The 26,640-nt window shown below is 49.7% G+C and overlaps 11 protein-coding genes across 11 annotated transcripts; 4 read left to right on the forward strand and 7 right to left on the reverse strand.

Annotated features, from left to right (window-relative positions):
• Positions 1–1,389: 1,389 nt before the first annotated feature.
• COCMIDRAFT_227 (uncharacterized protein) lies at positions 1,390–2,680 on the forward strand (the record flags this gene model as incomplete). The annotated part of the gene is made up of 2 exons (XM_007684098.1): positions 1,390–1,735; positions 1,812–2,680. The coding sequence occupies 2 exons, from the start codon at positions 1,390–1,392 to the stop codon at positions 2,678–2,680; spliced, it is 1,215 nt and encodes a 404-aa protein (XP_007682288.1).
• Positions 2,681–3,310: 630 nt separating this feature from the next.
• COCMIDRAFT_21406 (uncharacterized protein) lies at positions 3,311–5,660 on the reverse strand (the record flags this gene model as incomplete). Its single annotated transcript, XM_007684125.1, has 6 exons — positions 3,311–3,542; positions 3,660–3,791; positions 4,093–4,614; positions 4,656–5,066; positions 5,118–5,356; positions 5,409–5,660. The coding sequence occupies 6 exons, from the start codon at positions 5,658–5,660 to the stop codon at positions 3,311–3,313; spliced, it is 1,788 nt and encodes a 595-aa protein (XP_007682315.1).
• A 1,464-nt stretch (positions 5,661–7,124) lies between these two features.
• On the reverse strand, positions 7,125–8,765 carry COCMIDRAFT_80271 (uncharacterized protein; the record flags this gene model as incomplete). Its single annotated transcript, XM_007684196.1, has 1 exon — positions 7,125–8,765. The coding sequence occupies one exon, from the start codon at positions 8,763–8,765 to the stop codon at positions 7,125–7,127; it is 1,641 nt and encodes a 546-aa protein (XP_007682386.1).
• A 782-nt stretch (positions 8,766–9,547) lies between these two features.
• On the reverse strand, positions 9,548–10,894 carry COCMIDRAFT_80232 (uncharacterized protein; the record flags this gene model as incomplete). Its single annotated transcript, XM_007684197.1, has 3 exons — positions 9,548–9,734; positions 9,815–9,983; positions 10,036–10,894. The coding sequence occupies 3 exons, from the start codon at positions 10,892–10,894 to the stop codon at positions 9,548–9,550; spliced, it is 1,215 nt and encodes a 404-aa protein (XP_007682387.1).
• Positions 10,895–11,123: 229 nt separating this feature from the next.
• COCMIDRAFT_80004 (uncharacterized protein) lies at positions 11,124–11,512 on the reverse strand (the record flags this gene model as incomplete). Its single annotated transcript, XM_007684198.1, has 2 exons — positions 11,124–11,301; positions 11,424–11,512. Coding segments are annotated over 2 exons (267 nt in total), but the record flags the coding sequence as incomplete, so codon positions are not given.
• Positions 11,513–15,725: 4,213 nt separating this feature from the next.
• On the forward strand, positions 15,726–17,489 carry COCMIDRAFT_21409 (uncharacterized protein; the record flags this gene model as incomplete). The annotated part of the gene is made up of 4 exons (XM_007684126.1): positions 15,726–16,132; positions 16,182–17,112; positions 17,168–17,303; positions 17,356–17,489. 4 exons carry the CDS (start codon positions 15,726–15,728, stop codon positions 17,487–17,489), a joined length of 1,608 nt encoding a protein of 535 aa, XP_007682316.1.
• A 575-nt stretch (positions 17,490–18,064) lies between these two features.
• Positions 18,065–19,028, forward strand: COCMIDRAFT_21410 (uncharacterized protein; the record flags this gene model as incomplete). Its single annotated transcript, XM_007684127.1, has 2 exons — positions 18,065–18,116; positions 18,169–19,028. The coding sequence occupies 2 exons, from the start codon at positions 18,065–18,067 to the stop codon at positions 19,026–19,028; spliced, it is 912 nt and encodes a 303-aa protein (XP_007682317.1).
• A 1,608-nt stretch (positions 19,029–20,636) lies between these two features.
• Positions 20,637–20,996, forward strand: COCMIDRAFT_62707 (uncharacterized protein; the record flags this gene model as incomplete). The annotated part of the gene is made up of 1 exon (XM_007684199.1): positions 20,637–20,996. A coding segment is annotated over one exon (360 nt), but the record flags the coding sequence as incomplete, so codon positions are not given.
• A 995-nt stretch (positions 20,997–21,991) lies between these two features.
• Positions 21,992–23,307, reverse strand: COCMIDRAFT_80432 (uncharacterized protein; the record flags this gene model as incomplete). Its single annotated transcript, XM_007684200.1, has 3 exons — positions 21,992–22,189; positions 22,241–23,135; positions 23,207–23,307. 3 exons carry the CDS (start codon positions 23,305–23,307, stop codon positions 21,992–21,994), a joined length of 1,194 nt encoding a protein of 397 aa, XP_007682390.1.
• Positions 23,308–24,749: 1,442 nt separating this feature from the next.
• On the reverse strand, positions 24,750–25,479 carry COCMIDRAFT_234 (uncharacterized protein; the record flags this gene model as incomplete). The annotated part of the gene is made up of 3 exons (XM_007684099.1): positions 24,750–24,883; positions 24,933–25,179; positions 25,228–25,479. The coding sequence occupies 3 exons, from the start codon at positions 25,477–25,479 to the stop codon at positions 24,750–24,752; spliced, it is 633 nt and encodes a 210-aa protein (XP_007682289.1).
• Positions 25,480–25,499: 20 nt separating this feature from the next.
• COCMIDRAFT_80086 (uncharacterized protein) lies at positions 25,500–25,679 on the reverse strand (the record flags this gene model as incomplete). The annotated part of the gene is made up of 1 exon (XM_007684201.1): positions 25,500–25,679. A coding segment is annotated over one exon (180 nt), but the record flags the coding sequence as incomplete, so codon positions are not given.
• Positions 25,680–26,640: the final 961 nt, after the last annotated feature.

Raw genomic sequence — 26,640 nt, forward strand, 5'->3', positions numbered from 1 at the left:
GCCTGAGCGCCGCTCGGTCTGAACGCAGTTCAGATGGCGAGCGTGCGGCTTAACCCGAGATCCCATCGAGGAGCTATCTAAAGGGCGTTCAGCCCGTTACAGATATAGCTTAGTAGTATACTATATAGTAGAGAGCGCTTAGTTAGCGCTTTAAAATGAGCTACTTTTGCCCCTTTAGGACTAGCGTGGAATTAATTATGAATTTTTAAAGAAAAGTGGATCGCTACCCATTTACCAGTCTAATCGCTATAACTACTAATTTATAAAGTTAAAAAATTTAATAGCTTAACATATATACTATTAAGATAAAGACTTAAACGTTCTTAAGTCTCTACTCTATTAGTTAGAGAATTAACTTAGAAAGACTAGGTAATAGGGATTATTTTAGTCTAGTTTTCTATAGTTCTTTAACTACTTAATATAATTCTCTAAAAATCTATGTGAATACTTATTAAGTACTAAATAAAAACTATTTAAATTTTAAATTATATAAATTAGTAGTTATAGAGATAGATACTGTTATAATTTCTTAATTTAAGTAGGGTTATGAAGTGGCCCGCTTGGTGGGGTGGCCCGCTTAGTGGTGAAACACGCTAATCATATAATTACTTAATTAAAATATATTCTTATAATAAGCTCTTGTTATACATTTCAAGGTTAATTTTTAAATAGATGTATGTTGAAGTAGGTTAAGATTTAAGATTAATAATTGAATACACTAGCCGTACGTAGAATATAAGAACATATGACGACTTGTGCGGCTGTTCCTTTGAAGACTAGTGCTGTTCAAAGCGACTAAGGTATAAAAACTTTCCCTATCTTCTATAGTATAACCTTAGTAAATCCTCGACTTCTTTTATATGCTAACGTTCGACATTCGTGACACTAGATGATGCCTAATCGCCATGTTCATGACATTCAAATGCGGTAGCCGGGAGAACGCAACCGAGATGCATGACGTTCACACGACAGATCGCATGGGCCGGCCTAATAACACGTTCCATATAGCGTGCAATTCCTGCCGCAAAAAAAAGGTAAGTTTCCCATTTCTGACAATCATGGCGAGATTTTGTATGCTGAAGTCTGAGACTGTAACTACAGCTTCGATGCAGCCGCGAGAAAGTGGGATGTCGTCGGTGCCAACAGCGTGGCACGCGATGTGTATACAATACGCCGAAGAGTCGAGGCGGTAGGAACAACAAGCAGCAAGAAGGGACATCAGCTGGGATTGAGCGTTCAGAGATACCAGACGGAAGTAATAGTAGTGATCAGCAACCTGAGACAGTTTTTCAAGTGAGCGGACACCCTTGGGATGATGATTCATCCTGCATCGAAGTCGCAATTCCCAACACAGCACCGCCGCCGAGACAGCCATCTCGAGATCAAGCGATGTTGTCTGGCTCAGATGTCGGATCACACAACAGCAGCGGCTCTACCACCCCCATCGCCGCCGCTGCCGCTGCCACCATCAAGGAAAGCAGCAGCAATCCTAGTAATGGACAGGTTGCACGCCAGAACGTGCCTCAAAACCAACAAGAAAGTTTTCAGCAGGTTATTTCTCAAGTAGACGGGATAGAGCAAAGTATTCAGATTGTTGCAGCATGTCCCAAAGACTCTGATACCGGATTTTTTCTTGACTTTGCGGAAGAATATTTGAACAATACACACGACGGCTTTGCTGAACTACTAGACCCTTTCGATCCGGATGGGCTCCTCTCGCACGACCAATTGCCAGGTAAGCTCCAACTCACATGTTTTGTCTCATAAGAGGCGCACTCGTTGCATCGCATGCTCATTCAGTACTGCGTTAGTTGAAAATTTGTCCGATCCCACGTTGACCCAAGTCGGCAATTTCAACAACAACGACCGAGGCCCAGACGGTTCTACCCGCGCACTCAGCCACGACTCAAGCAAATACCAGTCGCTTGCTCCTACGGACCAATCAATGCAGATATCCTATTCCAAGTCCAGCAGCATCTTCTGCTCAAAGTCAAATACATTCAACTTAAATCGAACACCATCTTCAAGCTCGTCACGTAACGTAATGGACACCGATACAGACTCATATGAGGATTTCAACAACAGCTACGACGATGGAGACTGCGAGTGCATGGACACAGCTCTACAGATCCTCGAAGAAGTCATCATACTCCCCGTAGGTGCCGACTGGGCTATGGCGGAGAACACAATGTTTCTTCTCAAAAATAACATCTCTCGGTGCCTTGTCCTATCTCAATGTCGCGGGTGCCGACAAGAGTCAGGCATCTGTATGTTAATACTGGTGATATATGAGAAGCTCATAACTGGGTTTGAGGACGTCGCACAATGGTGGGACGAGCATGGTCATCCTCAGGGAGCTCGGAGCGATAGCCGTAGTAATCGCAGAGAAAGACATCGTCAGTCGCAACAGCAACAGCAACAACAACAACAACAAAGACCTTTTGGGTCGAGACAACACCGACAACAAACCCGATTTACAATGGGAAAATACCAGATTGATACTGATGAAGAGCACCGGGCTGTGTTCGCGACCATCATCGCCTGCCAACTGCAACGACTTGCTGGACTTTCATTGTTGATGATGCAGCATAGCAAGAAGGCAAATTGGCTGGCGTATGTGCAATACGGAGAAGGACTTCGACTCAGGATGAAGAAACTGGAGAAGAAGTGGAAGTGTTGATGAACAGACAGAGAGGTTACAATTCCACAATTCTGATGATTTTCTTGATGCTTCCATGATCGAGGGGGAAGGCGCAGTGGTGACGCGCCTGGAACATCATATGTCCCAGCCCACACAAGAACACGACCGAGACGACAATGCACTACGAGGTGCCAATACACACCACCAGGTTCAAGCTCCGATAACCTTCTTATCTTACGGATGTTTTTCAGATTTTCCGGAGTTTGAAGTGGAGATAGTAAGGGATAAGGACAAAGAAGGCGTGATAAGAGATAGAAGGTCATCGATTGTAGAATCTTTCTCTCCTCTAACAGTGGTGTATGACCCAACGCACCATAGTAGATGCCCGAACATCTAGCAACAAAGTAGATAAAACACCTTGAACGGCGGTTGCTCCCAAGTCTTACATAGTCACTGACTGCAGATAGACACTAATAGATCAAGAATGATGATTGATTGTTGCATAGACGATGAGGTGTGTGCCAGTTAGAAGACAGGGAAAATTTTTTTGCGTATGTCCATGTATGCTGAAAACGAGCATCAGCGTCTTAAGCGAGTTTTGCGAACTAATTATAGGATTCGAAGATTTGGGTCAAGACCGTATGCTAAGAACCCCTTACTCGCACACCGCTACCCAAGCTCAGACGCCCTTTTTACCATCTCCCTCAATGCCGGCATTTTCCTTCCGCACTTCTCTCCTTCACTCAATACATCTTCTGGCATCCTGCAGTCTTGCTTTGCAACCTGTCCGCCATGGGGGAACGCGTTGAACTTGGGATATTCGAGGGGTCTGGCGTTTACTTCGATAGGTGCATCGGTAATTCTTGCCCGCCTTGAGCAAGAAGTGGTAGGTACTCTATTTCTACACAGAAATGTGGCCAGTTAGTGATACGAACGATAGTATGAATGTGAGGGAATGATATGCAAGATCAAGAAGACTAAGTTTCCATCCAATATATATATCGATGCCGCGAGCTACCTAAAAAGAGCCCCTCTTAGTGATACGACAAAGTTCGAATAACTTCGTGGTAAGTAAGGGACTATTTTAGGAGGCGCAGTCAATGGACTAGTGGCGTCATGTATTTCTTTTACTCGTAGAACTACATAATATCTGGTATTCAGTACATAGCTATCTCCATTAGCCTAATCATCATTCGTAAAAGGCATCTATTTCCGCTACTGCTGGCTGGTCCTAAGGCCTGATGGCCGCAATAGTCTCTACGATTGGAAACTTGTACTCGCCATTAGTGAATGCCTCGGCTGGTGAGTAGAATCGAATCGAGTACAGAAGTTTACCACCACCCGCCGGAGCTGGAAGCCAGCTGTATGAGAAATCCTGAATTAGCCATGTTTGGTGCAGTTTCAGATACTTATTAAAGGTGATTAAAAAATCGAAAAAGGCGTAAACTTACTTACTAGTCCAACTATCAGGCGGGCGAATATTAGCAGGCTGCAGCAGGACCTGAAATCTGCCATCCTCCGTTCCTTTCCCAGCGTTGGAATCATTTCCATACACCAAACCTCCACTTTCAAATTTCAACTGTGTGCTGCGGTCTCCAATGACGTATCTTCCCAGCTCGTTGGGTACCAGATACTGATCCGCACCATACACAGTCAAACTCCAGAACCCGGTTGACTTGATTGGGGGTTTGCCAAAGAAGGTAAAGAGAAATGTCGAATTCTCACCCAAAGTCACATTATCCGATTTGTTCGTGATAAAGAGGTTCTCGGATTGTACTAAGCCCAGATAACCGTGGAGTGCGCGATACGCACGACAACCGTATTCAATGCCGAAGATGCCTTGGCATATCACTTTGGGGATTACCCAATTGTTGCCAACATCAAGTAGGTTTCGATAATAAGCCGCGGAGATGCTTGCGTTTGCTGCGTGGCAGCGGTTAGATTGACGCCAGGCGGTGGGGTATAGACTCCGTCTGCAATGCCAGCAAGACCAAGTTTTAATGCTACTCGATACCGGTCCGCATATACATCGGGTTGGATGGACTGTCCAATCTTGGCCAGCAGGTCCAAATAGCCTATGACTCTGTTTGGTGCGTTCGAAGTGTCAATGAGCTCACGTGATAAACGAGGTGCTTGTGCTGCAAACGGCTGAGATAGTATACGAGGAACTGTTTTGAGGAAGGTTTGGTCCTGATAATTGCGTATGGTCGTAATATCGCTTGTAGTATTTTGGCGTACAAGAATACGACCGAGCAGGATACCATAGGTCGTGGCATAAGAGATTACGCCTTTGTAGGCTGATAGTTCAGCTGGAGTAGTGTATCTGATTCCGGGTTGGACAAGAGCATCGTCTGCACGTCTGATCAGATAGTCTCCCGGAGGAGAGTTCGTGTTGATTGAAATTCCTGCAAAATTGTTGCCAAAGCTTAGAGCAGTCAGTTTTTGTGTTAGTTTAATAACATCTAACGGCACTCACAGGTCGTAGAAAGGCCATATCCAGTTCCTTCCATCACTAATGTTGGGAATTGTCAAGACAAGGTCTTCATGTGACAAGTCGATGGCGGCCCAGATGTATAACGTGTCTGCATTTGGCCCAACTATAGTGCGATTTCGGGGTCCGGAAAGCGAATGGTATGGCCATAGAGTATTTGGTGTCTTGACGGCATCGAGAATATTCCTCACAGCTTTTTGCCATTGAGAAATGGGATATGCATACTGGGTATACGTTAAGAGAGAGGTAATGTGTTTTTTGTCATGGTTCATGTACCTGGATTGCGAATGCTGTGGCGTCTTGAGCAGCACTGTTGTAAGAGATTGAAACGTTCGTCGCTTTCGCAAGCGGAACCAGGTACTCGAGGCACGCACCGGTAGCGAGAAGATAATTGCTGAACTTCATGTTGTTGCCTAGCAGTTTGTCACATATCTTCTTCTGAAGTATCTTGCTCTCACTTCTTATATTGCAGTAACATACATAGTTAGGTGACAGAGCTGACAACCTGGCTATTGCGCCATAACCCATAAAATTGACGAAAAGGCCGGGAAGTGGGGCGCAGATATCTAGTCTCTCGATCAATGATAACCCTGTCGCAAGATCTCCTTTCACCCTAGCTAGTGCAATACTACTGTCATAATCCCTGCGATTCTTACATCAGCTCTTATACATCCAACGAAACTGGAAAATAGCGGTCATTGTTAGCATGCAAACACACCTGAGAAGATCACTGGATTACTACCTGCTTGTTTCCGCAGTAAATACGACTTGGGTGGGCGTGAATTACCAACTAGAAATCTGGAAATAGTAAAAAGAAAGGTTGTTCGTTTAATATTATGTACTTGATATGAAATTCGAAGAAGTTAATGATGCAACGCCATGGCGCACAACAACGACTAGATCATGATCTTCACTAATGACATTAAATCGCATAACCTGCATACAATCTGCCAAAACTACAATTCTATGAAGCGGCCCATATGGTACCGCATGAAGAATTTCTCACGACTATCGGCGGCCATCAAGCTCTATTTGCCCCCGCGACAATAACAAATCTCCTAAGATAGTGTAAGTGATAACGCTACATTTATTTTGCTGAAAAGAAGAAAAAATGCAAGACACTCACGACCAGCCCGTGCTTCAATTTCGTTACTTGCATCTTTGGGTGCAATTGGAGCACTGACTGAAAGTGCAGCGAAGAATAGGGGGAGGACAAAAGAAACCCTCTTGTTGATGGTTGTTAAAGCAGTGTGAATAACAATAGGTACTTTATATATAAATGGAGAAATGAGTTACACTTGTGACAACGATCTTTTGCCAGGACGTTATACGATTTATACTCCATGGCGGACGTCTCCATGTCCTAGCTGTATACACCACAAAAAAGACTGCCTATATCATGGACCGCCGCTGACACTAACAAATTCCGCCGTTCCGACTTGATTCGGATTATTGCTAGGGATGGTTTACCGAAACCGGCTTCGATTAGTGTAAATGGAGCGAGACTATTATGATTGTAGGACAAAATCATACATCTCGGCCGCTATACACCAAGGGAGCGACAGATAACTAGTGTGATCACATCCTTATACCGAAAACCCGCTATTTTATTGATAGGTAAGTGTCCAGTGGAATTACTCTAGAAGAAAAAACTTCAAATTTCTCTCATTTGAACTGGGGATAGAGTGTACCCAAAGAAGAGCGCGACCGTCATTAGTAGAGTGGAGATAGCGCACGGATTTAACCGTTGGCACCGTAAGTATTTGATGATCAAGACTTCCTTGACCTCTGGTAACATTACAGGCTGCGTATCCACGGCTGTGATATGGCCAAGGCGAGAAGCTGCGAGAGGAAGACAACCACAAATCATTCAGGGGTATAGCGTGGTCAAGTATTACATAACGTAACCTAGTCAGGCGCCATGAACAAAACAGAAAGACTACTACAAAGTCACCAGCCACTGCATTCACAAACAACCCCATTCCCTCAATCCTACTCAATCGGCTCCAAAGCCCCCTTTCCACTTATCTGCACTGGCCTCAGCTCCCTCACCAAACTCTTCATTTCCTTCAAAATCCCCGCATCAACCCAATTCCCATGCACCTGTGCCTTGACATGCACGGGCAACTGGACAATCGCAACCGGCCTCTCAAACTCCATCGTATCCAGCACAACAATATCGTTCCTATTCGTTTCTCGCCTCTCCACCATCGCAACAACCCATCCGTCACCTTCAGGAGCATCGTCGGAGCGGGGGATGAAGGCCGGTTCCTGGACTAGGGAGCCGTCGCCGGCGTAGAAGAAGCGCATGCTGCCTGTGAGGGTATCTTTCATGGCGAGGGCGTTGAGGCCGTGGAAGATGTTTTTGCCGCCATCGGAGCGCGAGGGCATGAAAGCATCTAAGAAGATATATCGATAAGGCTTGGTGTTGAAGCGCTCGTCGATGCGGGGGAACTCGCAGGGGACATCGACAATGATGGTGGGATCGGGGACACGAGTGTTGGTTGGCTGGGTGAGGTCGAGTTCCCAACGCACGAAATCGGCTTTGGCGTCGGGTGCGGGCATACGGCCATCGTCGGAGGGAAAGAAGGGAAGTGCGTTGTCGTGAACGCGTGATGTTTCGATGTAAAGTTTGTGGCCTTCGTCTTCCCATGCTCCTGCGGTGTGTACGAGCATGCAGTTTTCCCAGGGATACACTCTCCACTCGTCTTGCTTCCAGCCAGGCGGAAGCTTGGTGGTCTTTCTGCGCGGTAGGACGACGAAAGTTGCAGGGCGGTCGTAATTCCATGCCCAGTGCTGACCCCCACGTTTCATACGTTCGACATCGGCTTCGAAAGGCCACAGTACAAGAATCAGCCAGTTGGGGGTGATTGCACAATCATGGATTGCAGCAACCCAAGGACCCTGGATCCATTGCTCGTCCTTCTTGTTTCCCTCGTTGTCCAGCGTGTACACGACAATGTCTTTTGTAGCAAGGCCTTTTGCTTCGTAGCCAAAGACGACCAGTTCGTCCGTATACGGGTCCACCTTGGGATGCGCGGTGAATGTTTTAGACTTGACTTGGCCAAAGGGATCGTATACTCCAGTTTCCAGGGTGTTAGGGTTTACTGAGTAGGGCAGACCTCCTTCCTTGAGTGCCAGCAGATGCCCTGCCCAAAGAACAAGGTTTGTGTTTGCAGTTGAGTCCACTGCGGCCCGTACACATGGGTGGTGTGTATAAGGGTTACGGTAAAGCCCAAACATCGCCTTATTGGCCCGGCGTTCAATAAGATAGCGCTCCGTCTCAACATACTTCAACTTCATATCCACCCTTCCATCATGGAATCTAAATGCAGAAATGTGACCGTCTCCATCCAGAGGAACATTGTTGGGGTGGGGCGGGACGAATGGGTCCGTCATGACGCGGTAAAAGGTCCCATTTAGCTCTTTTGGAATCTCACCCAAGACGACCAAATCGCCTACTTCACCCTCCAGACGGCAAGGTGCACCACCGCCTGCGATATCTAGAGCGACGGGCCATTTCGAGGTGAGCCCGTAAAAGATGTCGTCAGTCTTTGGCTGAGGCATTTCTTTCACTTCGACGTTAGGGGGAGTTGGTCGGACGACAGGTAGTTGAACATCCACGGTGGCCATTTTGCTGATATACTAAGTTCTGGATTGTGAATCTTGCTCTCTTGGCTGCACATGCTTTCTAAAGAGTGGCCAAACATCTTACGAGAAGTCCTTGTGGAAGCTGTGGGACAATTGCCGATGTGGTGGAGAGGACTATAGACGCCCCACCCCCGCATTAGAGATCCTGGAGTTTCGGGTAGGCCCGACTGTAAGAACATAGTCATTGCGCAGAACCCGGCACGTTGGATCTTGATGAGGGGCTATACGAACCTAGAAGCATAAAAGATTTCATTTCAGGTGACTGCTAACCTGTTGCGGCCAAGATATGTATGAAAAAGGAGAAGTCGGACGAATCATGGAGAAGGCAAAACGTGGGCCGCAAGACTTAAATAGTCGCGGGAGAAGGGAGCTAACGTGAGATACACAGCAGCATTTCAGCTACAAAAAAAAACACCCCACACGAACAGGATCCTGGTATTCGGCAGTACGAGAGGGTGAGTCTTCTCCCTGGGATAGATTCTGGAGACCGAGGAGCTCTCTCGATCCGTCGGCTCTAAACAAGCTGGAATGTCTGCACCAGCTTGTCGATTCACGTGATCAGAGATTACCAACACACGACGTCATGAGTCAGCAGCTCACCTAGCCAACACCAACCAGATCTTATGCCAATACATTATCTCACCCGGTTGCCTTCAGCGATGTACCCAGGGTTACTTGTAAGATGGAATAGGATTAAACCTTCTATTGTCTAGAGTCTAATTTCATTTGCCTCGTTTCATTTTCGCTAACCAAGCTGCACAACCTTAAGCCTTGGTCTTGGACCATACCAATCCTCCAGCGTGGACGCCAGTTCCGGGCTCAACGGTCTTGCAAGTGGTGAAGCTTTGCCACAAGTCACCGAAAAAGTTGGTCTTTTGCTGGATGTAGCGTTCGCCAAGAAGAGGGGCAATAGCCCAGGTGGCCTCCTCAGCGTGGTAGAAGGGAATGCGTCTGATAAACGTTAGTTGATTTCAGAGAAAAGAGTTGAGTTGACCAAGACATGGTGGTGGCTCGGTATGAGTCAAACTTACGGGAACATGTGGTGGACAACGTGGTACTCAATGATGCCGTGGAAGATGTGGCGGCCGATGAATCCAAAATCACGGTCGACCGTTGAGGCGGCACCCTTGATGAAAGTCCAGTTGTCGGCCTCGTAGTGAGGAGCCTCGGGGTGAGTGTGGTGAAGGTAAGTAATAGCGACTAGGGAGAATTAGTTTTCAGTACTTGGCAGCTGGGCAAACGACATGCTTACCAATCCAGTGGTTCATCCAGAGGTAAGGCAGACCATATGCGAGAAGAACGGTTGAGGTTCCAACGCTGCGGGACCAGACGTAGAGAGCAGTCATAGTGAGGATGAGTCCAACGTTGCTCAGAGCAACAAAAGGAGCCTCAGAAAGGGTGAATACGTGGGCAGTGGGGTCCAAGTGGCTTTGCTTGTAGCGAGACGAAGTGTAGCGGTCTCCCTTGGTCAAGCTCTTCTTGCCAGCACCAGCGTTCATCAGAATGTAGGCTGGCCAGCCAAGGACTTGGTGGAAGATGAGAGAAGCGACAGTGATGATGGGTGTGTCGGCGGCTGAGTGATCCATGATCTTGTCGAAGATGGTAGGCTTGGTCTTCTTGGCCTCGACATCGGACTTGCGGTGGGGCACGAAAACAGTGTCCTTGTCCATGTGGTTGTGGTAACGGTGGTGGCGGGCGTGGCTGAACTTCCAGCTGAAGAAGGGGACCATCAACATGCAGTGGAGGAACCAGCCGGTAATGGCGTTGACGGTGAGGTTCTCAGAGAAGGAGTCATGGCCGCAGTCGTGGGCAAGAATCCAGAGACCGGTGAAGAAACATCCCTGGACAAAGCTGTAGAGGGCCCACAGGGGAACGGTAACGAACCACGGAGCGTCTAGGCGAGACAGGGGTACAGCGGCGTAGAAAAGGGAGAAGACGACGATGAGATCACGGACGACGTAAGAGAAGGAGCGAAGCATGGAACGCTCAAAGCATTTTGCAGGAATGGCATCCTTGAGGGTCTTGACGTCGGGAATGGGCCTGACATCGGCCACAGCGGTAAGCCGGGTCTTGACGGGAGCCTCGTGGACGCGGTGCGTGGTCGTAATCATGGTTGGGAAGAAAGGGAATGGAAGGGACACTCGTTCAGACACGGGGCGGGACGATGGTCAGGCTTTTGTACCGATGGCGGGCTGGGTTGAGCACGAAAACTCTGCCCCTTGATACAGCCTAAGCTCAACGGACCCGACATACGTTTCAACGTCGCGAGGGCAGCGATGTGCATCAGACACCGCCTTCGTGTCTATGGCGGTACGTAACAGTGGGTCTCGAACCGAGATTTCAACGTTGGCGCACAGCCCGCCCTAGCTGCCCCAGGGGTGAACACGTTGCGGTGAGCCGTGTTGGGGACATGGCAAGATAGCCGACCAGAGGGCCAGAGGGATATAGGAGGAAGCCAATGCGTAGGACTCCAAATCTACGCGTCATTGAGTTTGATGTATTGTTTTTCTCGCGTGGGCTTAGCGAGGAGGAGAATTGCATGCTCTCCGTGTACGGGCGTGGAAGTTTGCAAAGAAGAAAAAAAAGGGTTCAGGGTCCAGGAAGATGAGCCGCAGCGTAACCGGATTGGGAGGCGATAACACGAAGCCCCGTGGGCCCTGAAGATCTGCTACGGGGCTCATCAATTCCGACGAGGCCCAGGCGTGGATGGTGGGCCCTTGGTTGGTTTTTCCGCCGCACGCACGCCTGCCCACACGCTGTGCAGGAGGGATACTTATCTACGAGTAGTAGGGATAGGGATTGGGATAGGGATTGGGATAGGGGATGCCAAAGAGTGAAGGGCCCTGAGCGGGAGCGGCACGCCATCACAGGCCAGCGGGACAGTGAGGCAGCACTCTCTGCTCACTTCGCATTGTACTTGGTTAGTTGTGCACTTACACAGTACTTGCTTGTCGACACATGCACGGTGCAGATGAAGCACGGATGGGCTGGGTAGGCGGGTATTTTTTGCCCCCAACAAATGCCCAAGGTTTTTGCCCCCGGAAGAGGGTGGTGGTCTCGGCTTGGCAAGCTAGCGCGTTTTGGGGGGTTTGGTGTTGGTTGTGCCTCGCCTCGCCTCGCCTGGGCCTCGGCCGCTGTTTCGGGAGAGAATGCGAGCAAAGGCCTCTCTGCCTCGACAACAACCACCGCACCACTCATCACCCACCAGCCTGCAGCCCGCCGCCCGCCGCCCGCCTACTTAGACGAGCCACAGCCACTCGTAACAAGCAAGTACCTGCTCGCAAGCAATACCACATGTCGCCGTCGGCATGCGATAGCCACGCTTGCAGCCCACGTCGGCTTGGGCTGCGGCATGCACCTTACTTCGTACCTTACTCGTATGCAGTCGTGTGGCTAGTGCTGTTCCTCGCCTTCACCGTGCATGTGCATGCAGCGAATACCAAGTACCCAAACACTCGCCGTCTCCAGCCCGTCCCTGCCTACAAGACCGCCCCATGGTTCGAGCTTCTGCACCATCACACACATGCACACGCCATTTTTTCCACCATTTGCATCGCTAGTGCAAGCCCATCAACGACCGTTATGGTAGGTAAATAGGGCGCCTGTAGGCGCCAAACACACTGTCGTGGGCGCGTCCAATACCTCACCCACAAGACAACGAATCACGTGCCCGCCCGACTTGCTCTCGCATACGTATACAAATGCCAATGAATGCAGCACCCTGCCCCGACACCAGGCCAAACTCATACATATAATCCGACAGTCCAACGGCCACCAAAGCAGCTAGGCATCGCACTTTCAGCCAGCTCAATGACGCCAACCACTCGCATCATCTGGCGGCAGAACTTGGCCTCTGGAACATGGGCTTGTCTGTATTCATCCAGCCCGCATGTGATGACGAGCTAATTGTTCCTACACCACTCTGACGAAGAATATCTCCTACCGGGACCTAAGGTCACCCAAAACACACGGCAGCTCTTCAGCCTGATCACATCCAAATACATCTCTACCAAGCCCATGGACACCTGGGTAGCAAAGGCCAGAACATCCTTCGGCACGTTTCGTCTTGGACGATATCTCGATGACCAAACATTCCACAATCTCAACATGTGTGCCAATATGGACAACTACATTAGCTCTGCAAAGGACAGACAGGTTCGGAATCGTCATACAAGCATCTGGTCTATGACTAGCATCATTTTCCTTATCAATGCTCACCCCGCATCGAAATCGGTCCTTAGACCAAGGGAAACGGATTCCTTCGGAAGATGTGCTTCATGCCATGGCACCGAGTCTTTCCGACCCGCATCTTGGCTACTAGACGAGTCCGCCGAAACCGGCAAAATCCCTTCCTCGACACGATGAAGCGTAGATGGTATTCGTTAAGAAACGGCACACATAGATTTCTTAGGAAAACAACAGCATAATCGGCAATCGCAAAAAGTCCTCGTCAATGTATACATATAGCAAGAGGTACAAGTAGTTCAAAGTGGGGCTATCGGCACACACTGTCAACAATCGAGTTCCGCGGCTGTCCAGCGAACCAGACGACAACAGCATCGCAGCGCCCCAGGAAGCGAGAAAGAAACTCGCTTTAGCGATGCACACGAGGTTGAAGATCTACCAGCTGCTCGTCGGAAAGTGATGATCGACGCGGGGTGTATAGATCACGTGATTGGAATCTCGCCAAGCCCCAAACTATCCAAGGAAAGAGGCCTGAGGATGACAGTCATCTAGAACATCACTAACATGCCTAACCACGTACAAATCAGATTGGAAGAGACAATGCATTAGAGATGGAAAACAAGATGTCGCAGAATTACACTCGCTCTGGCTAATCCTCACAGCTGCCTCTACCACCCGACGTTTTCGTCCTGCGTTGGCATCAAAATTCCATCGATTTGATGCTTACCTCGGCTAACCAGATGCTATTTTACATTCGTGCTGAAAAATTGCGCATAACTAGGCCTTTTACTTCTAAACTTTTGTTAGGACTGCGCTCAGCGACCGATTGCCAGGATATTCTATACTTGTACTTGATAGAGAAAATGTGTAATTCATACAGCTATCTGCGCATGAATTTATGTTCAAGAGAAGGACGGGACAACACCAACTTTTTTTCGCCTGTCGATAATCCGGCCACGCAAAGGGGGCAACTCAACCCAATATTACCACAACTTACATACCCCCAGTGTACATTAGGACAGGGCAATAAACCCCAACCTTGTACAGCATACAATACTGCGAGTTGGCATTCGCATAAAGAGAGAAACAATCTTTGGCTGCAGCTACAAGATCCATCCGTCGCTCAACCGGGTCGACATGGTAGTAATTGAAACAATCTCGCGCTTGTCCATTCTCGAGACACATCGGTCACCGTAATGTATCTTACTCTCGAGATTGCGGGTTGAGAGTACACACCCAGTCTTATTTATGCAGAAAGGATAGCCAATCCTGGTTGACAAATTGTCAGCTTGAGATAGGAAGTTAAATGATTAGCGATCAAAAGTGACACTTCTGGTCCAAATCCTCGATTATATCTGTGTTTCCAAGGCTATGTCATGAGCGTAACTACGGATTTCTTTTTTTTTGTTAAATAATTCGTAAACAGAGCGTCATTATGTCTTCGGATATTTGATGAGAGATGGATCCTCTGCGGTATCTCGCTGTAGTTGCATATTCGAATTGGTTTCCAAATAGCAGATTAGTAGCGCAGGAATGTTTGTCAGCTCCTTATTAACGACCCCCTACATACTACAAACTCTCAGATGATGCCTATAGGAACTAAACTTTTCCAGCACACTAATAATTTGGTTTGAGTAGAGACGAGTATTTAAACACTGGTGGAGTTTATATCGAGAAGACAAACGTCGTGGCTAGCCCCTATCTTGGCGCTGAATCCGTTCAGCTTCACTGCACTGCTGGTCCGGAGACATCATTCGCAAACTCGATTTGCAAAGCTCCATTAGCAAGAGCATATGTGCTACTATCACCATCGCAGTTTTCTCAACATCTACCCAATCTCTACACAACATCCATCGAATACGAATAAAAGGAAAATCTCTAACCGCCCCTTCCAATCTGCCTTGAAAAAAAAATCAAACTGGGCCAGAACCAAGCATCGAATGCACAACGCGTCACAAGAGCTTCCAAATACCTCCTGCACGTGGCTTATACAGCATCGCTACCCTCACACCACCAGCTTCAATCGATCCCACTCTCACTAGCCCTTCTGCCAAGCTTACAAATATTCACCTGCATTCATTTACTTTACTCCTACTGCTCAATGCGCCATCGCCCATCTCTGCTCTGGCGATCGGAGATCCCACCCCAACAATCGACAACACACAATGCAAAGTTGCACGCACATGTGTATTGCTCACGGGAAATCTCAAACGCCAGATTGCAAAAGTACAGCGAACGAGACGTTTTGTTTTTTTCTGTGCGGGGGGGGGGAGGGGAAAATAAGTGTGGAGCCGCCCTAGCTTCGATTTTTTTCCCCGGATTAATTCAAAAGGACGTGCTACTTATGAGGTTTTGGGTGCATTTTCCCGGCTAATGTGACTTATTGGGTGGTTGCTGCTTCTCGCTTCTGCAACCCAACATCTACCATCACAAGTAATGATGATGAAAGCGGCTGCTATTGTTACGATGAAGATAGTATAAGAGATGATTGTCGAAACTGGTAATTGGGAAACTTGGATTTCGGGGTCTCTGATTACCTGGTAGGCCTATTGGTGTTGTTCAGCAGTACGTTGTGTAAACAATGACCAACACTGCATCGCCAAGCTACGGTAGGATGCCTCTAGAAGGGCCTGATTGGTGGAAGTTTCGCAGTGTACGAGAACGCCTCTATTCTCAATCGCAGCGTTTTTGTAATTGTACTTGAAAGTATATGAAGAGAGGGAGAGATGCTCGTATCGCCAGCAATCAGTTGTTGCCATGAAGTTTTCCGGTGCTTGTTTGGCAGTGGCGGGCTTTGCAAGTCTTACCACTGCAGCTTCTCCTGTTGTCCACTCAAATTCGGGTATATATCAAGGTCGTTACCTTGCCGAGTTTGATCAAGATCTCTTCTTAGGCATCAAGTATGCGCCCAAGCCCGACCGCTTCGCTCCAGCCAGACTCATCGACAATGCTCCGGAGAAGGTGTATAATGCCACACAATACGGAGTTGATTGCGTGGGCTATGGAGGGGATACTAACGCACTGGTAGCTGGTAACTTGACTCGAATCGGTGAAGACTGTTTACATCTCAACATCATCAAGCCGAGAATGAATGAGACCAAGCTTCCAGTTCTCCTGTGGATTTATGGGGGCGGCTGGACACAAGGGGCTACAACTGATCCACGGTAAGAGAGAGAACTGGAATAATGGGAAACACCTTCTGATTCAGTACAGGTACAACATGAGCTTCATAGTAGAACAGTCAGTGCTGAATAAGAAGCCTGTCATTGGCATATCTATCAATTACCGTATGGCAGCATTTGGCTTCTTGTACAGCAAGGAGGTCAAGAAAGCCGGCGCGGAAAACCTCGGTCTTCGCGACCAGCGGCTGGCAATGCAGTGGGTCAACAAGCACATTTCTGCTTTTGGCGGCGATCCTTCCAAGGTCACTATATGGGGCGAGTCGGCGGGTGCGTATTCTGTAGGCGATCACATTGCAGCCTACGACGGCAAGAATAATGGCCTCTTCCGTGCTGCGATTCTCGAAAGTGGCGGCGCTGTTGGCCCACCGCTAAACGGAACGGCTTGGTACCAGAAAATGTACGACAATCTAACGGAAACGGTCGGGTGTGCTGGTACAAAGGACACGCTTCGATGTCTTCGCGATGTACCATTCGAGACTATTGCACCATATGGATTTCGAGGCCTAGAGTGGTTTCATGTAATAGACGGCACCTTTGTCCCCAGATACGGACAGCAATCGTTGAAAAAAGGAAAGTTTGCCAAGATCCCGCTTATCCTTGGTACAAACACGGATGAGGGATTCGGTGTCAATGGTGTAGACAGCGACTCGAGAGCCATTCATGAGCTTGTGCACTCGAAGCGCTGGAATATCAACGAGAGTGTTGCAGAAACACTGTTAAAGCTTTACCCGGATGATCCAGCGCTTGGGCTGCCATATGGATGGGGCAACCGCACATGGCCGCAGTTTGGCCTGCAATACAAGCGATATCAGAGCATTGCGACGGATCTGGCCATGTACGCCCCAAGAAGGCTGTTGGCTCGAAGCATGAGCGAGCATGTGGACCGTGTATATTCATACCGGTGGGACGCACCAAAGTTCAATAACACACCAGATAATATTGGGGTCAACCATTTCTCCGAGGTAGGCAACAGCCTATGTTCGTCGTTGTGGGACTTGGCGAGGCTGACATTCGTAGATACCGTTTGTGTTTGGCAACACGGAACAGCAGATGACGCCGTTGGGGAACGCGCCCGAGAACCTCGCCCTCTCCAAACTTGTGATGCGCATGTGGACCGCTTTTGCATACGATCTGGATCCCAACGGTCACGGAGGTATGTATCATCGCTCAGACTAGTATCGTGAAGCTGCTAACGAGGATTGCAGTGCCGAATACGCCCGAGTGGCCAAGCTACGCGGACGAGAGCAACAATTTTGTGTTTCGCAAGGACCGAAGTTACGTCGAAGGAGACAGTGACCGGGAAGAAGGAGTGGCGTATATTAATAGCCTGGTGCGGTGATGATGATAAGGCTGTTGGGTGTTTGGCCATGCACACATGTATGTATGTTGAATCTGGCGCGCCATGTTATTTGGCTGTCTCTGTTACATTGATGATGCCGTTGTAAGGGTGATTGGGTGTGGGTGACGACGGTAGCATGCGACAGATGTCAAGTGTCACGGGTGGATGCAGGGCGTCGCCCGCCCCAGACGGTGATTTGATCAGCCCAGGTGAACCCCACGCGGCTACTCAAGCCTTTCACTTGATTACACACGGTGCAATCCCATGATAAGGGCCTACCAGAATCTTCATCGTGAATGGGAGGGCGGGGACTGAGCGTCGATGGGCAAGGCAGAGGCAGGGTGAGGGGTGAGAGCCGTGCTTATCGATATCGGCGGTGCGGCGCTTACCAAGGACGTAAATGCGCGTCGACGTCTACGTTGCATTCTGCGCCATTGCGTTTCAACCGCCGACGCTGCATGTCCACTGTTGATCCATACATACTTTAGACTTCAATCTCCTCGACTAACCTTCCCACTGACCCCATCGCCCAGCTCTAGCACCAGAAACACGCACATACCCCTCTCTCCTTCACCATGTCCACCCGCGGGCAATTCAATACCAAGAACCCCACCATCAAGCGCATACGTACGTACCTGTCCTGCTCGCCAGACCTGTCGCATCACTAAGGCGATCGCAGTGAAAGAAGCTTCAGAGCTCTCGCTATCGCCCTCTCCAGACTACCATGCCGAGCCGCTGGAAACCAACCTCTTCGAATGGCACTTTACAATCTGCGGCCCGCCGGAACCGTCAGCCTATGCGGGCGGCATATATCACGGTCGCATCATCCTCCCCTCTTCGTACCCGCTGCGACCGCCATCGTTCCGCTTCCTGACCCCCACTGGCCGCTTCGAAGTCAATCGCGAGATATGCCTCAGCATATCAGGCCACCACGAAGAGACATGGCAGCCCGCCTGGGGCGTCCGCACAGCACTTGTCGCGTTGAGAAGCTTCATGGATACGGATGCAAAGGGCCAGCTCGGCGGCATCGAGTGCAGCAAGGAAGCCCGGCAGCGCATGGCTAAAGAGAGCGGAGCGTGGAAGTGCGCGGGGTGCGCGAAGAGCAATGCCGAGATCATCGAGGAGAGGGCTGCGCTTGCCAAGGAGATTGAGGAGAAAGAAGGGAAGAGAAAGGAAGAAGAAGTGCCTGAGGAGTTGAGATTGGCGTATCGAGACGAGCTGGGGAAAGGTGAGGATGGCGATAGCAACATGGACAAGGGCAAAGGACGCGCAGTCGATAGTCCGGCTGATACGGCGTCTGCTAGCAAGGAAACAGCGGCTGCATCGTCAGTAGTTGATGCAACCACAGCGATGACTCCAAGTACGAGCCCTGTTCAAGCTGCACGTAGCGTGCCGGTGATAAGACCCACGAGAACTACACCTGCACAATCGCCACTCCAGCAAGTCACGCAAACGAGTCCTGATCTCGCTTGGATTGACACATGTATTTACGGCTTGGTGGCTGCCCTGCTCTTCATGGTGGTGAGGAAGTTTATCTGAGCGGCTTCGTTCAATGTGCGTGTGTCTTGATAAGCTTGCGAGTTTATAGCAGCGGCACCATGGTTTTCTCTTTACATTGCTATTATCTTGGCTAGCGAGGAGTTCTGGTTGGGTTTACAGTCTTGCTTTATTCATCATTGAAAGGTCTTTCCAAGTCCTCATTTAAATACAACATGTATTGCTTTGGCGCATTTGATCCTTTTCTTCACTGACGATATGCTCTTGGTCCTTTGCATCTACTGACGTAGCTGATCAATTGAAATGCTCGAGACCCATTGTCGTACAGGCCTTAAACTTGTTGCGTATAGCGTATTTCTACTACCGCCGACTCCTCAAGGCTGCTGTCCACAGCCAAACGGCCAGCCTTGTGTACTCCATCTTGCAATCTCTTGTGATTTCGCTGCAACTGCACTATCAGCTACGATTCGGGGGCCTACTGGACCAGAACATCTGATCCTTCTTCTCAGCTGTTACTCAAGGATGGGAACTTGCTTCAGCTTGCATCATACTGACTCGCGTCCACCAAAAAAGGGCCAATGCCCTTTTTTCACCAGCTCCAATGATATCGCCGCCAAAGCGCCATGATGAGCCCAGCCTGATGTACCCTGGTCCTTAAACTTCCTCGGTTAAAGCAGCAAGTCGCTTCATTGCGAGGCAGTATGTAATACTGTTGACCCTCAGCGTAATTCTCCACCTGAAATCACTCCTATCCGTTTCCTCAACCGCTCTCAGCCTTCCTGCCGCTTTACGACTGATAACACATCAACACTTGGCTCTCATCTCGCTTCGACGCTTTCGACTAGTCAGACTGCAGCCACCATCTGCCTTGCCAATCATGAACGGCGACGCTTTTCCAGAATCTGGGTGAGATTTTTTTTTACACTCTACTAACACAAAGGGTTTTTCGTCTTCTAGCAGAAATAATGAAGATCTTTGGCACATATCAGATCCATGGCTTGCGCAGGGATTGCCCGACTTTCTTCAAGCAGGTTTTCTTACCTCCGACATACTTGGCCCGACATCAGGCTACAACAATTATGTCGATGACATGCTGCTGGATGACCAGCTGGTGTTGGGGATACAAACCATCAGCTCCGACACGCAGGTCTATGGGATACCCAACACAGCTTTATCCTTTCCAGAGAATGGTGTTACGTTTGGAAACAACGTAGCCTCTCAGTCAAATGTTTCGGCTGGCATGGATGAAATGGAAAAGTATGTGCTGTCGTGTCCCTATATTATCTACATTCAAGCTTACCTCCTCGCCGCATGTTGGGTGACTCCGTCAGAGCCGATGCCTATGATACAAGCGGTATTATGGATCAATCTCAGGCACATCCGTCTATCTTTGCTCCCCAGGAAAGCTTTCCAGCGGAGAATTTTGGAATAGACGCCCAAGGATCTTGGACTGAATCATTCAAGTACCCTGAAGCCTGCTCACAGAAATCGCATGCAGCTAGTCGCAAATGCGATCAATGTCTGGTGGTTTTTTGCAACCCACGTGACTTGGCCTCTCATTGTTATCAATCAGGCCATCCAGGATTTGCCTGTAAGCATGATGATTGCGACAAGAAGTTCACTCTATTCGGAACATACCGACGGCACCAGAGAGAACATCAAGATGATGCTCCACGTTTCCCCTGTAGGTACTGCAGGAAGTATAGGGGATCCAAGGGTTTCAAGCGTAGAGATCATCTCATACAACACGTCCGGAATTATCATCATATTGGCGAGAATGACCGGGATGAAAACTGGTCGTACGGACGTTATTGGTGCCGGAATTTAGGGTGTGCCCACAAGGCGGGAAAAGATGGTATATTCTCCACCTCGAGAGAATACATCAAGCACATGCGTACCATTCACGACGAGTCCGAGTTTCCATGCCCACAACCTGGCTGTGACCGCGTAAATAGCAAGGGTTACTTCCGTAAGGCCGATCTTCGCACCCATCTTCGCAAGGTCCACGGCACATATGATACTTTGGAAGGCGATGGAGTATAGGCCACTCCTAGAAGCCTTACAACACTATGACGGCAATTAGACCATCACTCAAGACACGGCGGCATCTTTTCCTACTCGCATGCAATCTCATGTCGCTACAACATTACGGAGTCCAAAAAACATGAGTAGAAAGAAGGAGGAACGGGCGCAAATCATCGTCTGACGAGTAACCCCCACAAGAACAAGTATAATGTCGCCAGAGTTTCCTTTCTCAACTTCTTACAATACCTAAATACAGAAAACGACAAAAAAACGAAAAGAACAGAGGAAACCCCAACAACACAGTAGTGAGTACATCGAGTCTTTTCACTCTTCCATTTTGGCAAAGAGTCATGTTTTGCGTCTACCTTTGTATCCTTGTCCTCTCTACTTCGTCCTTGTTTTTTCTATTTTACGTCCCCTTCTGTATCTCCATTTCGGATCTCGTTATATAGAATAACCAACTATCGTCGCTCCTTACATATATGATGAAACCAAACGTGACACCAAACACCAAGAAGCACATTTATATTAGTACAACGATAACAAAGCCAGCACATAATCTCGTGACATGCCATGTAAAGGACAAACGTAAAAGGAAGAATACGAATATGCAGCACAGTATCTAAATCATAGCAAGTGATTACTCGGAAAAAAAGAGCAGAAGGGGGTATCCCTAGTTCGACAGTTCGTCCCGCCAACTATGCAGCAAATACTATCCTTCATAACCATGCTAAGAAACAAGTAAAGGAAAAACAAAATAAAATAAAATAAACCCCATGTGTATATGCTCAATCAACGCTCCATCCATCCATTCATACATGCACCAAAAAACACTCAGTTGCCAGAACCATTAAACCCTAAACACCAAACCCCATACATACAAATGCCAAACACCCAGCCGAATTCGCCGCGAACTATGCACCTTGTCAATGCCGCAAGTTATATATAAACAAGGATATGAGTATCCAGGTACAATGAAATCACTGCAGCTTGAACAAAACAACACAAGCCAAACACCCGACGGCCAGCACCGTCCCCGAGACTTCCGGCCTCTTGACCCACGATCGGAGTCCTAGGGACGATTTCGGCAGGGAGGAATGGCGTTGAGCCCTACGCATAACATTTGGATCGATAAGCCCAGACTTTTCGAGTACGGGACAAACATCCCTCGGTTCTTGCTGTTGCTCTTGCTTTTTTTCTTCCTGGTGCTGGCCGTCATGGTTGTGTACAGCATCGGTCGAGTTGCTTGGTGGAAAATGGAAATCAGTCCCAATCAAATCATCCAGCTCATCCACAAGCTCTGCGCATTGCTTGAAGATTTGCTTGGCCTCTTCGATGATGTCGATGCGTTCGTCGGGGGTGAAGAGCGTCTCGGCAGCAGACAAGCGCAACTTAAATTCGGACTTGATATCCTCGCCATCGTGAGGGCCGGGGAAGTGCCAGAATGAGAGACCTTGAATCTTCAAATCCAGACATTTATCATGTGCTTCTTCTTGTGAGCCAGTGGTGGCTGCTGAGGGCCAGAAACTTGGTGGGGCACGGAGCAAGCCTCCTCTTATCCACCTTCCGCCCGAGAAGATGGCCATGTAGAAACACCACGCATAGCTGACTAGCGTCCAGGGCCTCTCATTCACGCTCTTCCGGATGTGCGTGCAAAATTGCGCAACCTTATCGCCCGGGTACTTTGCCAATAGGACCTCGAGATCGGTGGGGTGTAGGCCTAGCAGGTATTCCAAATCCCTCTTTAATCGGGCCGAGCGTATCAGGCCTCTCGGCCGTAGAGTTTGCAGGAAAGAAGTGAGTTGCGGAGACGGGGGTGTTGGGGCGCCGAGGGTGGATGTGAAGAGTGAGGGCGAGTCGTAGGGATTTACAAGGAGATAGGATAGCAATGGTGAAAAGGGCGAGGTAGCACCTTCGGGGTCCACTGCTGGCTGCGCAGACATATAAGGTGAGTTGGACGGGGCATAATCGCGTAATAAGTCGGCCCACAAGGATTCAAAGGTCAGGAAGATGTGTGCAAAATGTAGCAGGCCTGTCGCATAAAGCGTCGAGTCTGTGGTATGCGGGGGGAGGCCGAGCGGTAAACGGGAGGTAATGAGGCGGTTTAGGTTTGTGTGTAGGGTTCTATATGAGGCGGATCAGCGTGCTGGTTCATAAATACACAAAAAAGGAAGCGGCGGGGTGGGAAATCATACCGGGTCGCAGCATTGATTTCGCCAGACAAGGAGAGCGGCAGTCTGGGTGTGTCATGCCTCGCCTCGTTGTCCCGCAGCGCATATTCTTGCTTCTCCAACATGTCTGCACAGTGAGATGTAGACAAATCAAGGGCCGTGGTTCAAAGTATCTATTGGCGGGTGTAGTGTATGAGGAGTAGCAGAGTAGTGTAGGTAGTAGTTGGACGGGAGTTTCTAGTGCAGCAGTCGAAAGGGCTGGAATCGGGACAAAGGCGGAAGGTTAAGGCGGATGAATAGGACCTGCACGCGCGACAAGCACGAGGCACGAGGCGAGAGCAGCAGGCAGGGCATCGGGGGCTCGTGTAAAAAGCACGCGGAGCTAGAGGAGGGCTACATGTGCGCTAGGTGTAGATTCACGCGCGCGCCGTGTGCTGAGCGGGTGGCCAGAACAAAGTCGCCTCAATATGTGGGGGTGGATAAGTTCCAAGGTCTGCGGGCAAAGGCCTGGAATCGAGGCTCGTAGTGGCGTTGCAATGATACAATTGCGGGCTGGCGCATGGCCGTTGTGCAGGGGTCAGTCGCTGCTGGGTCGATGGCGTTTGCAGTTGCATCATCATCATCATCGTCATCGGTCGTGGGGGGAGTGGGTGGATGACAGCCATGTGGGCGACCGCAGGGAAATGTGCCAGATTGGGGACCTGATGGAGGATGAGGAAAAACAGTGGAAAGGCAGCAGAGGAGATTTTCAGGGTCCGTGTCGTGGTTATGTGTGAAATGGGGGATCCTGGGGAGGGCTGCGTTCGCATGGGCGCATAGGACCGATTGCCATCGCGATCCACGGGACTGGCCGTCCCACATCCCCATCGCAATCGCGACGGCCCCTGCGCCATCTACTTACTTAACTACTCTAGTGGTAATATATGCATTCCACTGAGGCCGAGGCTGAGAAGGCTGAAGGATGCCACTGTCTTCCGCGTGCCTGACAGGATGATGGTACCGGTACCACTGTTGACTGTCCCTGCGTATGCACGCTTGTGTGCACCTGGATCACATGCCCGGCTTGTGAAATCATCGTCATACTTGACTTACTTCTATCCTCCCCATATGCCACTTGGCCCCCAATCATCGTGCTGTTGACCCTCTGCAAACCTCCCAGCTGGTCTTGAATCATGTCCACCCGCCAAGTGCTTCCACAGAGCGAACCAATCAAAAGACACATCGTCCACGAACGGTACCATTCATCACTGAAAATTCATAGGCTATCATGAATACCTTTCTCTCCCTCAGGTAACCACTGACGCCCTCCTGCACCCCGTCCAGCATGGTCCTTATCGTCAACTGCTTACATGGCTTGCCAAAGTCACCTTGGAACCAGGCTGTGATGGACCACAACGACATCGGCATGACCTGCCAACCACGTCCTACCCAAACAAAAATCCGAGTAACAGACGCTCCTGTCGACAATGCCAAGGACCCCATATCGTCAAGAAAAACCACTCGTGTTAGCCACCATTGTTACACGGCTCATCATGTTGAACCCAGTACCACCTGAAGCCTCCGTCTACTAGGCGCTAGCCCAGTTAAAGTTGACGTCCTGGCGCGCAACTACTTCGCCAGCCGCCGGGTCGTGACAGACAGGTGCCCAAACCTGAGCCTCAAACTGGCCGGCTGCAATGTTATTGCCGAAGAATGAGTAGTCTGCATCAGTCAGCAACTGCATACCTACACATTAATTGGATCCACTCACAGCAGTAGAAGCGGCCAGGCCAGTTGACAGTGCTATCGCATCGGCCAACCGCACAACCGATACGCGTGCTGTTGCGCCACACCATCTGCGTGAAGTGGCCCCAGGCAGCATCGAAATGCGGGTTATCGTAGGGGTATTTGGTCTCCTCCTCGTGCCAGCCGTGCGTAGCAGTGCGAGCAAACTCAATCCATGCCTCGTAGTCATCAGGCGGTGGGCTCACAGAAGAGAGGTTACTGCCAGGGCGTTTCTATCATCATCAGACATTACTCTCTTCTTGTGCATGTCAAATACTTACATGCTCAGGATCGTGGGTGCACTCCTCGATGTCGGTGCGGGCTGCGTCTGCAAGCTCCTTGTCCCAAACCAGGTCCTGGGCGCAGTGCAGCCTCCGCCAGTACCAGTGAGCTCGCATCACAGCACTGATGAACTTGGGGTCATCCTGATGAGGAACATCACCTGCTTGAACGTTGCGGGGAGCGACGTCGTGGGCTGGAGCAGCGACTGCAATGGCTGCAGTGAGAGCAGCCAGTGCACCAAGTAGCTTCATGGTGAGATCCTGGGTAGATGCTAGATTTGTTTGTCGAGATTATAGGGAGTCGATGAGTGTAGATGATGTGAGTGGTTGGCCGTTAGGAGTAGCGGATCAGCACCAGAGTGCAGTCTCAATGCAAAGGAGTGACAGGAGGCGCAGGAAGCGGAAAATTGAGTGATTGAGACGGAGGGGGAGGTGACAGGCGAGGTCAATGGAGGATATATGTAGGTCAAGGCCGTCAAGGATGCCGCGTGGGTGATGGTGCGCGCCTACCTTTACCAGAGGGCCCACAAACAAACAGCAGTGGACGCCGACCAATCAAGCAAGGACACTGCTCACGATGGCGCTAGCAGGAAATGAATGCAACCAGAGTGAATGACGAGCCGAGGGCGGAGGCCGTTTGCCAGGGCGTCTTGGTGCGAGGCCAGCCTGGGGAGACCAACGGTTGGGCAGTCTCATTGCGCCCTGGAGACGCCTGATGGCTACACACGCCCACTCTCCCGTGAGCCGACGAGCCCACCGTCTCTAGCTGCTGCTACCCTGTTGCAGCCTTGCTTGCAACCATCACCAAACACTGACCACGAGCTTCATGCCTGCCGCACTGTCCATATACACGCTGCTGCCCCTCCACACTCACCCTGTGGAACCATCGGCGCAAGCTGTAAGGCCCTGAAGAGCTAGGTCTACGCATTCACTACACATTCACAGCATCAACCGCACACACGGGCGTAGAGTGGCGTTTGCCATGGTTGGACACGGCGGGGTCTGAATTGGCTGGCTGGCCTGCTGTAAACAATCCTATTTTATCCTCTATGGCCATGTTATCAAACTCACAATGTGCAGGAGTGACCGCGCAGTGCTATCGGCTCATGCACCAATGCTCCACATCCATGACCAAACTCAGTCGTGACCCGCGCCATCTCTTGTGAACATTGCCGTCTTGAGTCATACCCAACATGTCCTCAACCGTCAGGGAACGTCACACTTGTAACTCGTGGCTTGCTTTTGACAGACGGTTTTGCGCAAAACTGAATACAATCTCCCGTCATGAGACAACTCTTGCTGTGAACCCTTCCCTGACCATGTCCACGCGCTGTAAGCTTTCTATGCGTCTACCCGGTTTCAGAACACACTGCTTCTAGTCGACTGTGCTCACCCTGTCTACAGGCACCCAGC

This window comes from Bipolaris oryzae (assembly GCF_000523455.1).
Source record: "Bipolaris oryzae ATCC 44560 unplaced genomic scaffold scaffold_1, whole genome shotgun sequence".
In the NCBI taxonomy this organism is placed as follows: domain Eukaryota; kingdom Fungi; phylum Ascomycota; class Dothideomycetes; order Pleosporales; family Pleosporaceae; genus Bipolaris; species Bipolaris oryzae.